Below are 15,239 nucleotides of genomic sequence, written 5' to 3'. Positions count from 1 at the left end.
ATTGCTGATGGACATAGATGCAAAAATCCTCAACAAAATATTGGCACACCAAATACAGCAATACATCAAAAGGATCATACACCATGATCAAGTGGGATTTATACCAGGGACACAGGGATGGTTCAACATCTGCAAATCAATCAGTGTGATACACCACATTAACACAATGAGGAGTAAAAACCACATGATCATCTCAGTAGTCGCTGAGAAAGCGTTTGGCAAGATCCAACATCCATTTATGATAAAAACTCAACAAAATGGGTATAGAAGGAAAATACCTCAACATAATAAAAGGCCATATATGACTAACCCACAGCCAACGTCATACTCAATGGGGAAAAACTGAAAACCATTCTTCTGAGACCAGGAATAAGACAAGGGTGCCCACTCTCGCCATTTATTCAACATAGTACTGGAGGTTTTGGCCAGAGCAATTAGACAAGAAAAATAAATAAAAAGGGGGGCTGGCCCAGTGGCACAGCGGTTAAGTGCTCACGCTCCGCTTCAGTGGCCTGAGGGTTCGCTGGTTCGGTTCCTGGGCGCGCACCGACGCACCACTTGTCAAGCCATGCTGTGGCATATAAAGTAGAGGATGATGGGCACGTATGTTAGCCCAGGGCCAATCTTCCTCAGCAAAAAGAGGAGGATTGGCATCGGGTGTTAGCTCAGGGCTGCTCTTCCTCACAAAAAAAAAGAAATAAAAGGTATCCAGATTGGCACAGAGAAAGTGAAACTCGCACTGTTTACAGTCTATATGATTTTATATATGGAAAATCTTAAAGAATTCATTGGAAAACTATTAGAAATAATCAACAACTACAGCAGAGTTGCAGAGTACAAAATCAACTTAAAAAAAATCAGTTGCATTTCTGTACTCTAATAATGAACTAACAGAAAGAGAACTCAAGAATACATTTCCATTTACAGTAGCAACAAAAAGAGTAAAATACCTAGGAATAAATTTAACCAAGGTGGTGAAAGACCGATACAATGAAAACTATAAGACATTATTGAAAGAAATTGATGATGACATAAAGAAATGGTATGATATTCCATGCACATGGATTGGAAGAATAAATATCGTTAAATTGTCCATACTACTTAAAGCAATCTACAGATTCAATGCAATCCCGATCAGAATCCCAATGGCATTCTTCACAGAAATAGAACAAAGAATCCCAAAATTCATATGGGGCAGCAGAAGACCCCAAATAGCTAAAGCAATCCTGAGAAAAAAGAACAAAGCTGGAGGCATCACAATCCCTGACTTCAAAATATTCTACAAAGATAAAGTAATCAAAACCACATGGTAGGGGCAGGCCCGCTGGCGTAGCGGTTAAGTTTGCACATTCTGCTTCGGTGGCCCAGAGTTTGCCAGTTCGGATCCTGGGCGTGGACCTACTCACTGCTCATCAAGCCATGCTGAGGTGGCATTCCACATAGAAGAGCTACAACTCTACAACTATGATATACAACTATGTACTGGGGCTTTGGAGAGAAAAAGAAAAAACAAAAAGGAAGATTGGCAACAGATGTTAGCACAGGGCCAATCTTCCTGGGGGGGAAAAAAAAAACAGGGCCAGCCCGGTGGCACAAGCGGTTAAGTGTGCGCACTCCACTGCGGCAGCCCAGGGTTCCCTGGTTCGGATCCCAGGCGCGCACCGACGCACCGCTTGGCAAGCCATGCTGTGGCGGCGTCCCATGTAAAGTGGAGGAAGATGGGCACGGATATTAGCCCAGGGCCAGTTTTCCTCAGCAAAAAAAGAGGAGGATTGGCAGATGTTAGCTCAGGGCTGATCTCCTCACACACAGGAAAAAAAACAGCATGGTACTGGTACAAAAACAGACACACAGATCAATGAAACAGAATTGAAAGCCTTGAAATAAAACCACACATATACGGACAGCTAATCTTTGACAGAGGAGCTTAGAACATACAATGGAGAAACGAAAGTCTCTTTAATAAATAGTGTTGGGAAAGCTGGGCAGCCACATGCAAAAGAATGAAGGTAGACCACTATCTTTCACCATACACAAAAATTAATTCAAGATGGATCAAAGACTTCAAGGTAAGACGTGAAACCATAAAACTCCCAGAAGAAAATACAGGCAGTACACTCTTTGACATTGGTCTTAGAAGGATCTTTTCAAATACCATATCTACTCAGGCAAGGGAAACAAAAGAAAAAATAACAAATGGGACTTTATCAGACTAAAGAGCTTCTGCAAAGTAAAGGAAACTATGAACAAAACAAAAAGACAACCCACCAACTGGGAGAAAATATTTGCAAATCATATATCCAACAAGGAGCTAATCTCCAAAATATATAAAGAACTCCTACAACTCAACAACAAAAAAACAACGTGATCAAAAAATGGGCAGAGGATATGAACAGACAGTTTTCCAAAGAAGATATACAGATGGCCAACAGGCACATGAAAAGATGTTCAGCATCACTAATCATCAGGGAAATGCAAATCAAAACTACACTAAGATATCACCTTACACTGGTTAGAATGGTTATAATTACCAAGGCAAAAAACAACAAATGTTGCAGAGGATGTGGGGAAAAGGGAACCCTCATACACTGCTGGTGGGAATGCAAACTGGTGCAGCCTCTATGGAAAACAGTATGAAGTTTTGTCAAAAAACTAAAAATCAAAATACCGTATGACCCAGCTATTCCACTACTGGGTATTTATCCAAAGAACTTGAAATCAACAATTCAAAGAGACATATGATTTCACTCATATGTGAAAAATAAACAAATACATGGACAAAGAGAATAGATTAGTGGTTACCAGAGGGGAAGGGGGTTGGGGGGTGGGCATAAGGTGTAATGGGGCACATATATATGGTGAATGACAAATAATGGTGTACACCTGAAATTCACAATGTTATAAACTATTATGACATCAGTAAAAAAATAAAATAACTGAAAGTAGGCAGAAAAAGAGGGACACATGTTCAAGTCCACTATCACCTTCCTGATCGTTGGCCCACTTGTCTGGTCACTTACTGAGAGAGGGATATTGAGATCTCTGTGGACTTAGAACAGCTGAGACACATAGAAAACAAATACCAAGGTGATATATTTAAATCCAACCATATCAATAATCCCATTAAATGTGTTCTAAACACTGCAGTTAAGAGATAGAGACTGTCAGGTTGGATAAAAAAGAAAGACCCGACTATATGCTGCCTGTAAGAAACTCATTTTAAATATAAAGACACAAGTTAAAAGTAAAGGATGGAAAAAGATACCATCAAAAGAAAGATGGAATGGGTATATTCATGTCAGACAAAGTAGGTTTAGGAGCAAAGCTAACCAGGGTGAAGAAGATTCTGTCATAATAATAAAGAAGGGACTTGAGGAATGTGTAACAACCCTACATGCTTATGCACCTGATAACAGCTTCAAAATACAGGAAACAGAAACTGATGTAACTACAAAGAGAAATAGATTGCTCAGGACGGTCAGAGATGTCAGTGCTCCTCTCTCAGTTAGTGATAGAAAAAGAAGGCAGAGACGTGTGCAGGCGTGGTGGGCACCAGCACCCAAATCGACCAGCGTGGCCTGGAGGACTTTTTTAGGACTTCACCCAACAGGAGCTGAGTACCTCCACTTTGTTTAGAAGTGGACACGGAACATTCACCAAGGGAAACCTTATCTGGGGCCGTAAAACAAGTCTCAAATTTAAGAGGATTAAAGTCATACAGAATATCTTCTCTAACCATAATGGAATTAAATTAGAAATCAGTAACATAAAGATCTCTGGAAAATCCCCACATATTTTATAGCACTAAATGCCTGAATTAAAAAAGAATAAAAGTTTCAAATGGATGACCTCAGCTTCCTCCTTAGAAAAGTAGAAAAAGAAGAATAAATGGAACCCAAACTAAAGAAAGAAAATAATAAACTAATATTAGAGTAGAAATCAATGAAATAGGAAACAGAGAAACAATAGAGAAATCAGTGAACCCAAAAGCTGATTCTTTGAGAAGATCAATAAAATTGCTAGACCTCAAGCCAAGACTGATCAGGGAAAAAGAGGAAAGACAAATTACCAGTATCAGGAAGGAGAGAGGTGACATCATTATAGAATCTACAGATATTTTTTAAAAGTTATAGGAATCTTACTGTGGTGGTCAGTTTTGTGTGTCAACTTGACTGGGCCATGAGGTGCCCAGACATTTGATTAAACATTATATCTGGGTGTGTCTGTGAGGCTGATTCTAAATGAAGTGAGCATTTGGATTGGTGGACCGAGTAAAGCAGATTGCCCTCCCAGTGTGGGTGGGCCTTGTCCAGTCCACTGGAGGCCTGAAAAGAACAGGCTGAGTAAGAGGGAACTCCTCCTACCTGACTCCCTCGAGTTGGGACATCGGTCTTCTCCTGCCTTTGGACTTGAGACGTCGGCTGTCCTGGGTCTTCAGCGCCCACAGCAGGTCTTGGGCTTTTCAGCCTCAGTAGTCACATGAGCCACTTTCTTATAATCGATGTCTTTATACATATTTACACATATCCTATTGGTTCTGCTTCTCTGGAGAACTCACTTACGTGTGTATATTTATATGTATGAGAGAGACCATGAAGGTTCATCCTAGGAATAAGAAGCTGGTTTAGCATGCCACAATCAATCAGGGGAGTTCATCATATTTATCACCATCTCTGTAGATACAGAAAAGACATCTGACAAAATCCAACATCTATTCCTGATCAAAACTCGCTCAGCAAACTATAGAGATCGCAGGGAACTTCCTTTCCCTACACAATACCTACTTGGTGAGTGACTAGGGCTCTTTCCCCAAGATCAGGATCGGGGCATGTCTGCTCCTGCCGCTTGTGTTCAACAGGGCATTGTTGCAGGTTCCTGGCAAGAAGAATGAAAGGCATCCATATCACATAGAAAATCGGATGGACTCTTAGGTGCAGCTGTTAGAACTAATAAGGGGTTACCACACTTGCAGGATAGGAAGGTCTCTATACAAAAGTAAATTGTTTGTATATATACTACTAGCAATAAATACGCAACTGAATTTTTAATGCCATTTAAAATAGTATCCAAATGTTTTAAATATTAGGGATAAATCTGACAAAAGATGCCCAAGATTGTACACTGAAAACCATAAAATATTGATGAGACAAATTAACAGAAGACCTAAAAAATGGAAAGATACACAGCGTTCATGGGTCAGAAGACTTAGCATTGTTAAGATGCCTGTTCTCCCCAAATTATCTATAAATTCAGTGCTGTTTGAGTCAAAATCTCAACAGACTTTTTGTAGAAATTAACAAGCTGATTCTGAAATTCATATGGACATGAAAAGGACTTAGAGTTGTGAAAACAACCGAGAAAGAACAACAAACTCAGAGAACTCACATTGCCTGATCTTGAGTTGTATTACAAAGTTATAGTAATCCAGACAGTGTGCTTATGTCATCAGGATAAACAGATGTATCAGTGGAACAAAATAGAAAGCCTAGAAATAGACCCACACGTATTTGGACAACTGATTTTCTGCAAAGGTACAGTGGCAGGTAGAGTGGAGAAAAAATAGTCTTTTTAACAAATGGTGCTGGGACAGTTGAATATCATATGCAAAAATGTGTACCTGGATCCATACCTCGCAGCATTTACAAAAGTTAACTCAAAATGTTCGTAGTCCTAAATATAAAGCCTAAAACTATAAAACTTCTAGAAAACAATGTAGGAGAAAATCTTCATATCCTTAGGCTAGGCAAAGGCGTTTTAGATGTGATGCTAGGAGTGTGACCTGTAAAGAAAAAATTGATAACTTTGAACTCAAATTAAATATTTTCCTGTTTAGAAGACCTTGTTAAGACAATGAAAAGACAAATGACAGACTGAAAATGATTGCAAATCACGTATCTGGTAAAGGACTGGTATTGAGAATATATATTAAAGAACTCTACAAACTCAATAATAAACCCTCAATTTTAAAAATGAAGGAGACTTGGACAGATACTTTACCAAAGAATATATACAGATGGTCAATAAATACATGAAAAGATGCTCAGCAACATTAGTTGTTAGGGAAACACAAATCAAAACTACAGTGAGATACCACTGCAGACTTATTAGAATGGCCAGAATTGAAAAGACTGACCACTCCGAGGGTTATGAGCCTGTGGAGCGGCTGGAACCTCATGCAGGCTGGTGGGAATGCAAAATGGTGCAGCTGCTTTGGAAAAGAGCTCCTTCAGAAAGCTGAGCATATGCCTGCCATCTGACCCAGCCCTTTCACTGCTAGCTGTTTACCCCAGAGAGAGGAAAACGTATGTCCACACAAAGACTCAGGCGTGAATGTTCATAGAGGTTTTATTTTTAATAGTGAAAAACTGGAAACAGCGCAGTGTCCATCCGCAGGTGAATAGATTAACGCATTGTAGTCTGTTCTTAAAATGGAATACTACTCAGCAGTGAAAAGGAGTAAACTGTTGATATACACAACAACATAGATGGACCTCAAAACAGTTCGTTACACTTGTGAAAGGTGTCAGACCAAAAAAGAGCATACTGCAAGATTCCATTTATGTAACATTCCAGAAAATGTAAGCCAGTCTGTGTGACAGCAGGAGGGAGCGACTGCAAAGGGGCGTGCGGGAACTTCTGGGCTTAATAGATGTGTTTACCTCTTTGATTGTGGTAATGGTGTCACTTGTGTATACATATGCCCAGACTTGTCAAATTATACACTGTGAATGTACATACCTCAGTGTACTCTGCAAAGCTCATACAGCAGGAGGGTAAATTGCTGTGACCTTCGGGACTAAAATTTGGCGGTATATATAAAATTTTTAATGTGAAACTTTTAGTGTAGCAATTTTCCTTCTAGAATTTATGCTATGAAAGCAATCAGTGATTGCACAAGGATGCATGTGCAGAGCTGTTTGTAACAGGAGAAATTTGGGAAAACAGCTCTGTTGGTCCAGGTCAGACTCACTTTATGTTTAAAGAAACACACACAGTTCTCGTGCCGTCGACAAAGCAGCAGAGCCGTCCTTCTGCGTCGCCTGAAAGGCACGGGAGACGCTTCCAGAGCAGAGTCTCGCGGGGCCCTCACGGGCAGGCTGCTTCACATCCCTGGGGAGGGTCCTGCCTGGGGCTGGCTGAGCCACAGGCGGGCCCAAAATTTAGTTTATTTTTAAAAGGGAACTCAAGAAAGAAACATAGGGGCCGGCCCCGTGGCTTAGCGGTTAAGTGCGTGTGCTCCACTACTGGGGGCCGGGGTTCAGATCCTGGGTGTGCACCGACACACCGCTTCTCCGGCCATGCTGAGGCGGCGTCCCACATACAGCAACTGGAAGGATGTGCAACTGTGACATACAACTATCTACTGGGGCTTTGGGGAGAAAAAGGGGAAAAAAAAGAAAAAGAAACATAAACCTTTTTAGCAGATTTTTATCAGGTATTCTGTATTTTCATTGTTTTAAAGGATATAATCTATGATCCTTGCCAAGAGCTATTAAATAGATAAAACAAGTGGAACGTTGATAGATGTATATGTTTACTCTTTAAGCCCATGTAAACACAAAGCTTTATTTTTAAGCTGTTTTTCTGTATGATTATTTCTAGACTAGGAAAGACGTGAAGGACCAAACTAAACATGCAACAAAGGAGAGGCGGGTTGGTGCCCAGGACATCCCAGGGCCAGCGGCTCTGGCCGCAGAGACAAGCAGTCTGGGTGCGTATTGTGAGGGGCTGTGAGGGCAGCATGGTGACTGGTGCCTGGAAGATAGGCCCCTTGAGGATTTCGCTCTCCTGTGAAGGAGAAGCGTGTGGTCTCTGACAGTTGTGTAACTAGAGAGATGAACGCTCTTTGTCTTGACTGAAGACCAAGCAGAGACTTGATGTTTTAGGTTCGATACTTTAAGACTTTCCTGATTATGGACTACTCTTGTCGACCTTTTTAAGATGGTGTCTCTGACATCTTGGGTGATAGTCCATATTTAAAGTGGAAGAGTGAATTGAATGGCCTGTGTTTCTGCTCTCAGAATGCTAAGTTCGTTTTCCTGACTGCCTAACGAAGCTCAGACAGGTTATTAGAGGGACTGTCTCACTGGTGGTTGTGCAGAAGGGCTTCCCTACCTGACTTGGATTGTATTGTAGGCTCCATGGCGGCCGGTGCTGATGTGTTCTCCAGCTGTCAAAGTTGTTAGACCTCTGCCTAACACCGTTTCTCCACTTTGAATACAGTAAATGAAATTCAGATCCCTGAAGTGGGAGAGAACGAATTTTTCAATCCAGTGCTCAATGAAAACCAGAAGTTAGCAGTTAGAAGAATTCTGAGTGGCGACTGCCGCCCACTCCCATATATTCTTTTCGGACCTCCTGGAACTGGGAAGACAGTGACGATAATAGAGGCTGTTTTACAGGTAACGACAGACCACGGCACAGTCAACAGTGAACATAGCTCTGTGCTGTGTCCATGTTGTCAGGAAGCCTTAGTGTAAATTGTAGAAGCAGAAGGTTGGAAAGAGCTTGAAAAATTCCAGTTATTTCATATTTAACTATGTTTGTTTTATATTATTTATGTGAGTATGTAGGATTTTAAAAGCTTATTACTTATAAGTTTAGAAAGGAATCTCTTTCATTTTGGAAATAGTAAACCATTCAATCACATCAGGAAATTTTGCTGCAGAAAATTAGTTTCCTTTTCAGTAGCTAAAGCCACCATTCTGCAGAAGTTTCTAGTGTCTCCATTTGTATCTAAAATTGAGTTTGTGGAGATAGTATGTGTTTAGTATTTCTGCATCATTCAGGATTCAGATTAGCAAACGTGTCCAAGTGCCCAGCCAGCACTGTACTACGAGCCGGGCATGTGGGAATTAATCTGACTGGGCTTCTGCTCTGGAAGGATGGGATCTCGGAGAGCTCAGAGAACCCCCACCTGCTCTCCAGTCTTGTGGGCACGTTGTGCAGTGGGCAGAACCGTCACCGTGTGTCGTTGGGCCGTGTCTCAGGCACATGAGGGATTGATGTGAGCCCGTGTGGCTGAGTCTGCATGGTGAGCACTTGCGTGTCAGACTCACCACTCCATGTTTGCACTTGACGGGTTGACGTTCATCATCCTTTGTCTCTTTTGTGTCCTGGATGAAGATGTACTACACTTTGCCAGACAGTCGGATTTTGGTCTGTGCGCCCTCCAACAGCGCTGCCGACCTCGTGTGTTTGCGGCTGCACGAGAGCCAGATGCTGCGGCCTGGTGCCATGGTCCGTGTGAACGCCACCTGCAGGTTCGAGGAGGTGAGCTGTCGGAGAGCCAGGACTGAGAAATGGCTCTCACTTGGGCCGTCACTGTGATTAAATGATTAAATGAGTGATTAAATGAGTTTTATTCTTGAATATTTAATTACATTCTCATGCTTCCTCTATGAATTGGGCCTGCTCAGCATTTTTGGTTTGGGTTTTTTTTGGTTTTTTTTTTTTGGTAAGGAAGATTGGCCCTGAACTAACATCTGCCAATCCTCCTCTTTTTGCTGAGGAAGGTTGGCCCTGGGCTGACATCCATGCCCATCTTCCTGTACTTTGGGTGGGACGTCACCACGGCATGGCTTGACAAGCAGTGCGTCGGTGCCCGCCCAGGATTCAAACCTGCGAACCCTGGGCCACCGAAGCAGAGCGCGCAAACTTAACCTCTCCGCCACCAGGCCAGCCCCCATGCTCAGCTTTATTAAATGCTGATGCTGCTCTTTTATTTGATCCCCAAATGTATTGTTTCTTTTTGGTTCTGTTTTATTGGTTTGGCTTTAAGTAACCCTTTAGGAAAATTAAAAGTTCCTGGTTTGCTTACAGAATGAAGTATTGCTAAACAAAAGAAATTGAACCTAGAAAATACATAAAAAAGGCTCTGCAGGATTATATGTTATGTTCCTGGCTCTAGAGTCCATAAAACACGGACTAAATTGATATGGATATAAAATATTTTGATTTAAGAAAACATGTTAGGGCCGGCCCCGTGGCTTAGCAGGTTAAGTGCTCGCGCTCTGCTGCTGGTGGCCCGGGTTCGGATCCCGGGCGTGCACCGACGCACCGCTTCTCCGGCCATGCTGAGGCCGTGTCCCACATACAGCAACTAGAAGGATGTGCAACTATGACATACAACTATCTACTGGGGCTTTGGGGAAAAAAAGGAGGAGGATTGGCAATAGATGTTAGCTCAGAGCCGGTCTTCCTCAGCAAAAAAAAAAAAAAAAAAAAGGATTAGCATGGATGTTGGCTCAGGGCTGATCTTCCTCACAAAAAAAAAAAAAAATGTTAAACCATTCCTGAGTCATAACTGAGAAGTGGCAACAGGACAGGGTTATCCTTTGGAATTCCTTTCATCTTTGGGATTATGTTCAATTTAAAGAAATGCTTAGGTGCTGGCCCCATGGTATGGTGGTTAAGTTTGGTGCACTCCGCTTCGGCTGCCCGGGATCGCGGGTTTGGATCCTGGCCACAGACCTACACCACTCGTCAGCAGCCATGCTGTGGTGGCGACCCACATACAAAATAGAAGAAGATTGGCACAGACGTTAGCTCTGGGCTAATCTTCCTCAGCAAAAAAAAAAAAAGCTTAATAATTTGGACAATAAACTGGCTCCACTCCCTCCCTTCAGACAATCATTGATGCCATCAAACCATATTGCAAAGATGGAGAAGACATCTGGAAAGCCTCACGCTTCCGGATAATAATTACAACATGCAGCAGCGCAGGGCTCTTTTACCAAATAGGAGTGAGGTAAGCACTGGACATAGTTTAGGGCGTAGGGACCCACGTGTGTAAAAGTCTGCATCCTCTTGGAGCTGATGCTTAAAGGGAGGCCTTCAGCACAGAGTGCCAGAAACTGGGCTGGGGGGTGGGGCTTGGACGGGCAGGGAGGGCTTTTCCAGGGAGGTGATGTTTGCACTGAGACCCCAAAGATGAGTGGGACCCAAAGCTTTCCCGAGGGGGCAGAGGATGAAGACAGAGGTAGCGTGCCCGGCTGGGGAGAAGCCCAGGACCAGCCCAAAGCAGGAAGGAGCTTGATTTGCTGGAGGAACGGGAGGTGCCAAGGCGACAGTGACAGGAACAGGTCAGCAAACAGAGGTGGCAGGACCACCACGCGTGTGGGTGGGGGTGCCAGTGCCAGGGCTTTAGGAAGCTTAGAAGGTGTGAACAAGGAACGATGCAGTCTGTTAGAAATAACTAAATAACTATAGTTAATACAGAATTGAACTAAATAACTATAGTTAATACAGAATTGAATACTTACGCGCTTGTATTCTGAAAAAGATACATAATGTTAAGTTTTTTCGGCAGAAATTGGGACATGAGATAGAAAAATGAAAGTGTGCTGATTTCCTCCTCTTTCGTAGAGAGGTATCAGTGGGTGTCATTTGTGGAACTGACAGCTTGAGATTTACGAACTCAGGCCCGTGTTTAAAGATGTAAACTGACTACCAGTGGAAGGAGAAAGGTGAGGGGCCAGCACCGCTTCACTGGACCACAGTAGGAGCAGGGCCCAGTGGGTCTCTAATGGCGGGCTCCCAGGCTCAGGCTGGGCCCAGGCTTGGCTTGTCAGCAGTGGCTCTGCAGCTTTAGGCACGGTGTCCCTCGGGCATTACTGTGGGGCAGTGGCTGCCCCTCAGCCGGCCGAGGTGAAGGCTGCCCGGGGCCCAGAGCACACACGCGGTACTGTCCCCTGGGCTCCCGTTGGCGTGGAGGGTCAGAGTGGTGCCCCGGCTGAGAGCAGGCTGGTGAGGGTGCATCACAAGGCAGAAGGAGGTGAGGGCAGCAGTTGCCGCGTGGGAGCATAGCCCCAGCACCCCACCTTGAACAGCTCACCCTGACCTCACATCAGCCACATCAGGGAAACTGAGGCACAGAGAAGTGACATGAGTGCCCAAGGTCACAGCTGGTAGGTGGTAGAGCCAGGACTCCAGCCCATGCCTTCTCACGCCGAGGTGTGTTGTCAGTTGCCAGCGGCAGACACAGGCGTAAGGAGCATGTGCTCTGACGTGGACTTCGTGTGGCTGACCTGCCATGGTAGGCTCTCAATACTTTGTTCATTCCTGCCCCTCGCTTGTTTTCCCTCTGACTCTTTTTAAACAAACACATACATTGTGTACAGAGTCCTAGGGCTGACAGGAGCTCATTTAGGTCTCCTGATAGGCCTGTGGCCCCTGGTTATTCCCGACCAGGTGGCGCCCGCAGTGCAGACATGGCTGTGCGGCTGTGTGGTGTTGGTTGCTAGGACACTGATAGAAATGACCATTTAGGACATCTTTGGCTCTAGAGTCGGACACTTTACACACGTATTTGTGGACGAAGCAGGACAGGCGAGTGAGCCAGAATGCATTATTCCTCTGGGGCTGATTTCAGACGTCAGCGGCCAGGTGAGGCCTGTTTGCTGTGTGTGTTGTTCTCGTCCTGTCTTCCTGCAGTGGGAGGCGCTCTGTCTGCACAGGACAGTGGCAGGGTGATGGGCTCGGGGGAGCCCCGAGGACTCGGGCACCGTGAAGACACAGGCTGTGTTCTCATACACTTCATTCCTTTTGGACTAGGGGAGAGGGCTGCTTTGATTTCATTCATTCACTTATTAAACAGATGCTAAGAACTGTTGTGGGTGCAGAGCACAGGGTAAGGTCAGCACCTCCGGCCCCTGCTCTCCGTGACTGTATTGCTGGGTAAGGAGATCAAGGCATTGCCCTGGCTTACCACCCTGGATCTGACCATTCTGCTCCCTTCTGCTGACTGCCTTGGCCCCTCTAACCCCAGTTGTCCTAGGCTGAGTCTTGGCCGTTTTCCTCGTCACACCCGCTGCTTCCTCCACTACTCATCCGTGGTAGTGACGTGGGGTCGTGTTGAACTCCCCCCTGCCTCCGCCTCCATTCTACACACTCACTCAAGGAGGGCCACCTCCTCCTATCTCAATCACAGAGACGGGGGAGCAGGCTTAGCCCAGCTAGGACGTGGCCCCTGGCAGGCTGCCTTGCCAGGCAGCTGAGTCCCGGTCTAGGGAGCCACCAGGGCGGGAGGGACAAGAGGCAGCATTAGGGAGAAAGATGGAACAGCAGAGACTTCCAGAAGACAGGGACAAGGCTGCCAGGTCAAGGAGCCGGTGGAAGGACTGCCCCGTGAGGGAGCTTGTGTCTCCAGCCTGTTTGGTTTTTCCATTTCCACTGTCCTGGTCCAAGCCATCGTCGTTTTGCGTGCTGGGGTGGGGGGACAGTTCCAGCCATGTGGCTGCACTCACGGACCCTCGTTCAGCCAGTCAGAGGGCCGGAGGCTGGCCTGTGGCTCTCTCACGATCCCCGACACTCACCCATTTGGGGCTGTGAGTCTACGTGTGACTGTCGTCACCTCTCCCCCTGCACTGGTGTGGGTGCCAGTGGGTGCCTGTTGTGTGCTACAGATTGTCCTTGCTGGAGACCCCATGCAGCTCGGACCGGTCATCAAGTCCAGACTTGCTATGGCCTATGGGCTGAACGTTTCTATGTTGGAAAGACTGATGTCCCGACCAGTGTATAGGAGAGATGAAAACGCTTTTGGGGCCTGTGGCGCCTACAACCCCTTGCTGGTAAGCCCAGACTCCACGTGGTGTTAGGTTTCCCCCATAAGGTGACAGCAGAGTTGGAGTCAAGCAGAGGGTGCCTCACAGAGGAGCGGGTAAGTGCCCGCCAGAGTCCCCACAGCCTCTGTGCTACTCTCAGCTCACCTCCCTGTGGCCCCAAGCCGCACCTGGAGAGGAGGCCCAAACAGCTCGCACGCTCCTCTCCTACCCCCCAGAGTGGACTTAAGGCACCTGGACGAGCTTCTCTGTCCCAGAAACTCAGAAATTTGCTTCATAGCATCTCCTGAGGATCAGAGATCCCAGGCGGTGTAAGGCTTTTGGCCGAGGTTCTGTGGGGCCAAGCATAGCAAGAGAGTCTAAATCCATGTTAGTGTGGGAAAACAGAAAGGAACTTTGTAACTTTACTTGGAAGAAAGGCAGTGTCTCCTGTGGTCTCCTGAGGTCCTGGTTAAGGTGCAGATTCTGGGTTCTCAGGCGACCTCAGACCGCTTCAGAGGGGCTCCCAGCACACTGGAGCTGGGGAACCTTAGGTCTCTGGGGTCCCTCATTAAGGTCAGCCAAGTAGCATCATTCTCTGAGCTCCTACAGTACAGAAACAAGGAGAGATTCCCGTCTGAATGTGAACATTAAACAGAAAATGAGATGTGGATCATGGGCAGGTTTTCAGGGAAATAGCCGGAAACCTAAGCCAGGTAGTCAGCCCCTGGGCCCCTTCGCCCCTGGAGAATAGAGAGGGCAAGAGAGTGGAGCAGAGAGGGCATGTGGGAAGAGAGTGGGGCTGGGGACAGTGTGGTCTTCAGGCTGAGGACTGCCTCACTAGGGGCTACCTGCAAGAGAGGTGCCCGCGGTCGGAGGAGCTACAGTGAGGGGTCATCAGGAGGCTCTGATGACGAGCCAGAGCCAGCTGTGGACTTGTGCTAGGCCCAGACAGGGAAATGAAGGGCTCTCCTGCCTGTGGGAGATGCATGTCTGCCCACCAAGTGTCCATCTCCCTGGGGCCTGCCAGTGGCTTTGGGGAGGGGGCCATGAGACAAGGGTGGAGTAATGTGGCAGCTGTCGGACAGACAGTGCTGCCCGCCAGCCTCTGTCAGCCAGGTGCCTCAGCCTGCGGCCTAGGTGCCCAGCAGAGGGCAGCAGAGCCTGTCAGCCTGAGTGCGCTGCACCCTCCTTCCTTCTCCCCAGGCCTGGAACCACAGCAAGCCCCTGGGAGCCGAGCACACCTCTCCCCCTGTTCTCACGCAGATGTCCAGGCTAACAGGGGCCTGGCTTGGGTGAAGGGAGAGGCTGTGATGCTAGATAGAGTCTGGGGTTTTGATTAGCATCTTGGAAGCTGTACACGTTGTAATTACTGAGCTGAAGTTTGTTACCTTGAGTCAGCAGGAAACTCCTGAGGCCTGCGGGCATTGTCACCCGGGAACAAGGGAAGACTACACTCAGGGAATGAGCTTCCCAGGTCAGTTGGAGGCAGAAAGTAAAGTTGTTCCTGCTCCATATGCTGGCGACTTCACCTCCAGCAGCTCTCAAAGGTCCCAGCCTGGCCCTTGAGGGGCTGCCTGTGGCTCGGGGGGATATGCAGTCCAGTGCACCAGCTGTGCCCTTAGCCACCCTGGCCTTGGGGCTCAGGAGCCCGTAGCTGCCTGCAGTTGAGCTGAGACAGGCCTCCTGCTTTGTCTA

At 46.3% G+C, this 15,239-nt stretch overlaps 1 protein-coding gene across 1 annotated transcript in view; it reads left to right on the top strand.

Moving 5' to 3' along the window:
* The window catches only part of MOV10L1 (Mov10 like RNA helicase 1), an 83,291-nt gene that overhangs the window by 58,482 nt on the left and 9,570 nt on the right, over nt 1–15,239 (top strand). Inside the window, exons 15-20 of the mRNA XM_087448708.1 lie at nt 7,603–7,711; nt 8,224–8,402; nt 9,127–9,273; nt 10,629–10,750; nt 12,288–12,387; nt 13,407–13,571. Of these exons, the coding sequence (XP_087304834.1) occupies nt 7,603–7,711; nt 8,224–8,402; nt 9,127–9,273; nt 10,629–10,750; nt 12,288–12,387; nt 13,407–13,571 (822 nt within the window). The remainder of the gene's footprint in view (nt 1–7,602; nt 7,712–8,223; nt 8,403–9,126; nt 9,274–10,628; nt 10,751–12,287; nt 12,388–13,406; nt 13,572–15,239) is intronic.

This window comes from Ceratotherium simum, chromosome 25 (assembly GCF_057802395.1).
Source record: "Ceratotherium simum simum isolate JZ-2026a chromosome 25, ASM5780239v1, whole genome shotgun sequence".
NCBI lineage: Eukaryota > Metazoa > Chordata > Mammalia > Perissodactyla > Rhinocerotidae > Ceratotherium > Ceratotherium simum.
This window is presented reverse-complemented; position numbering and strand designations above follow the sequence as displayed.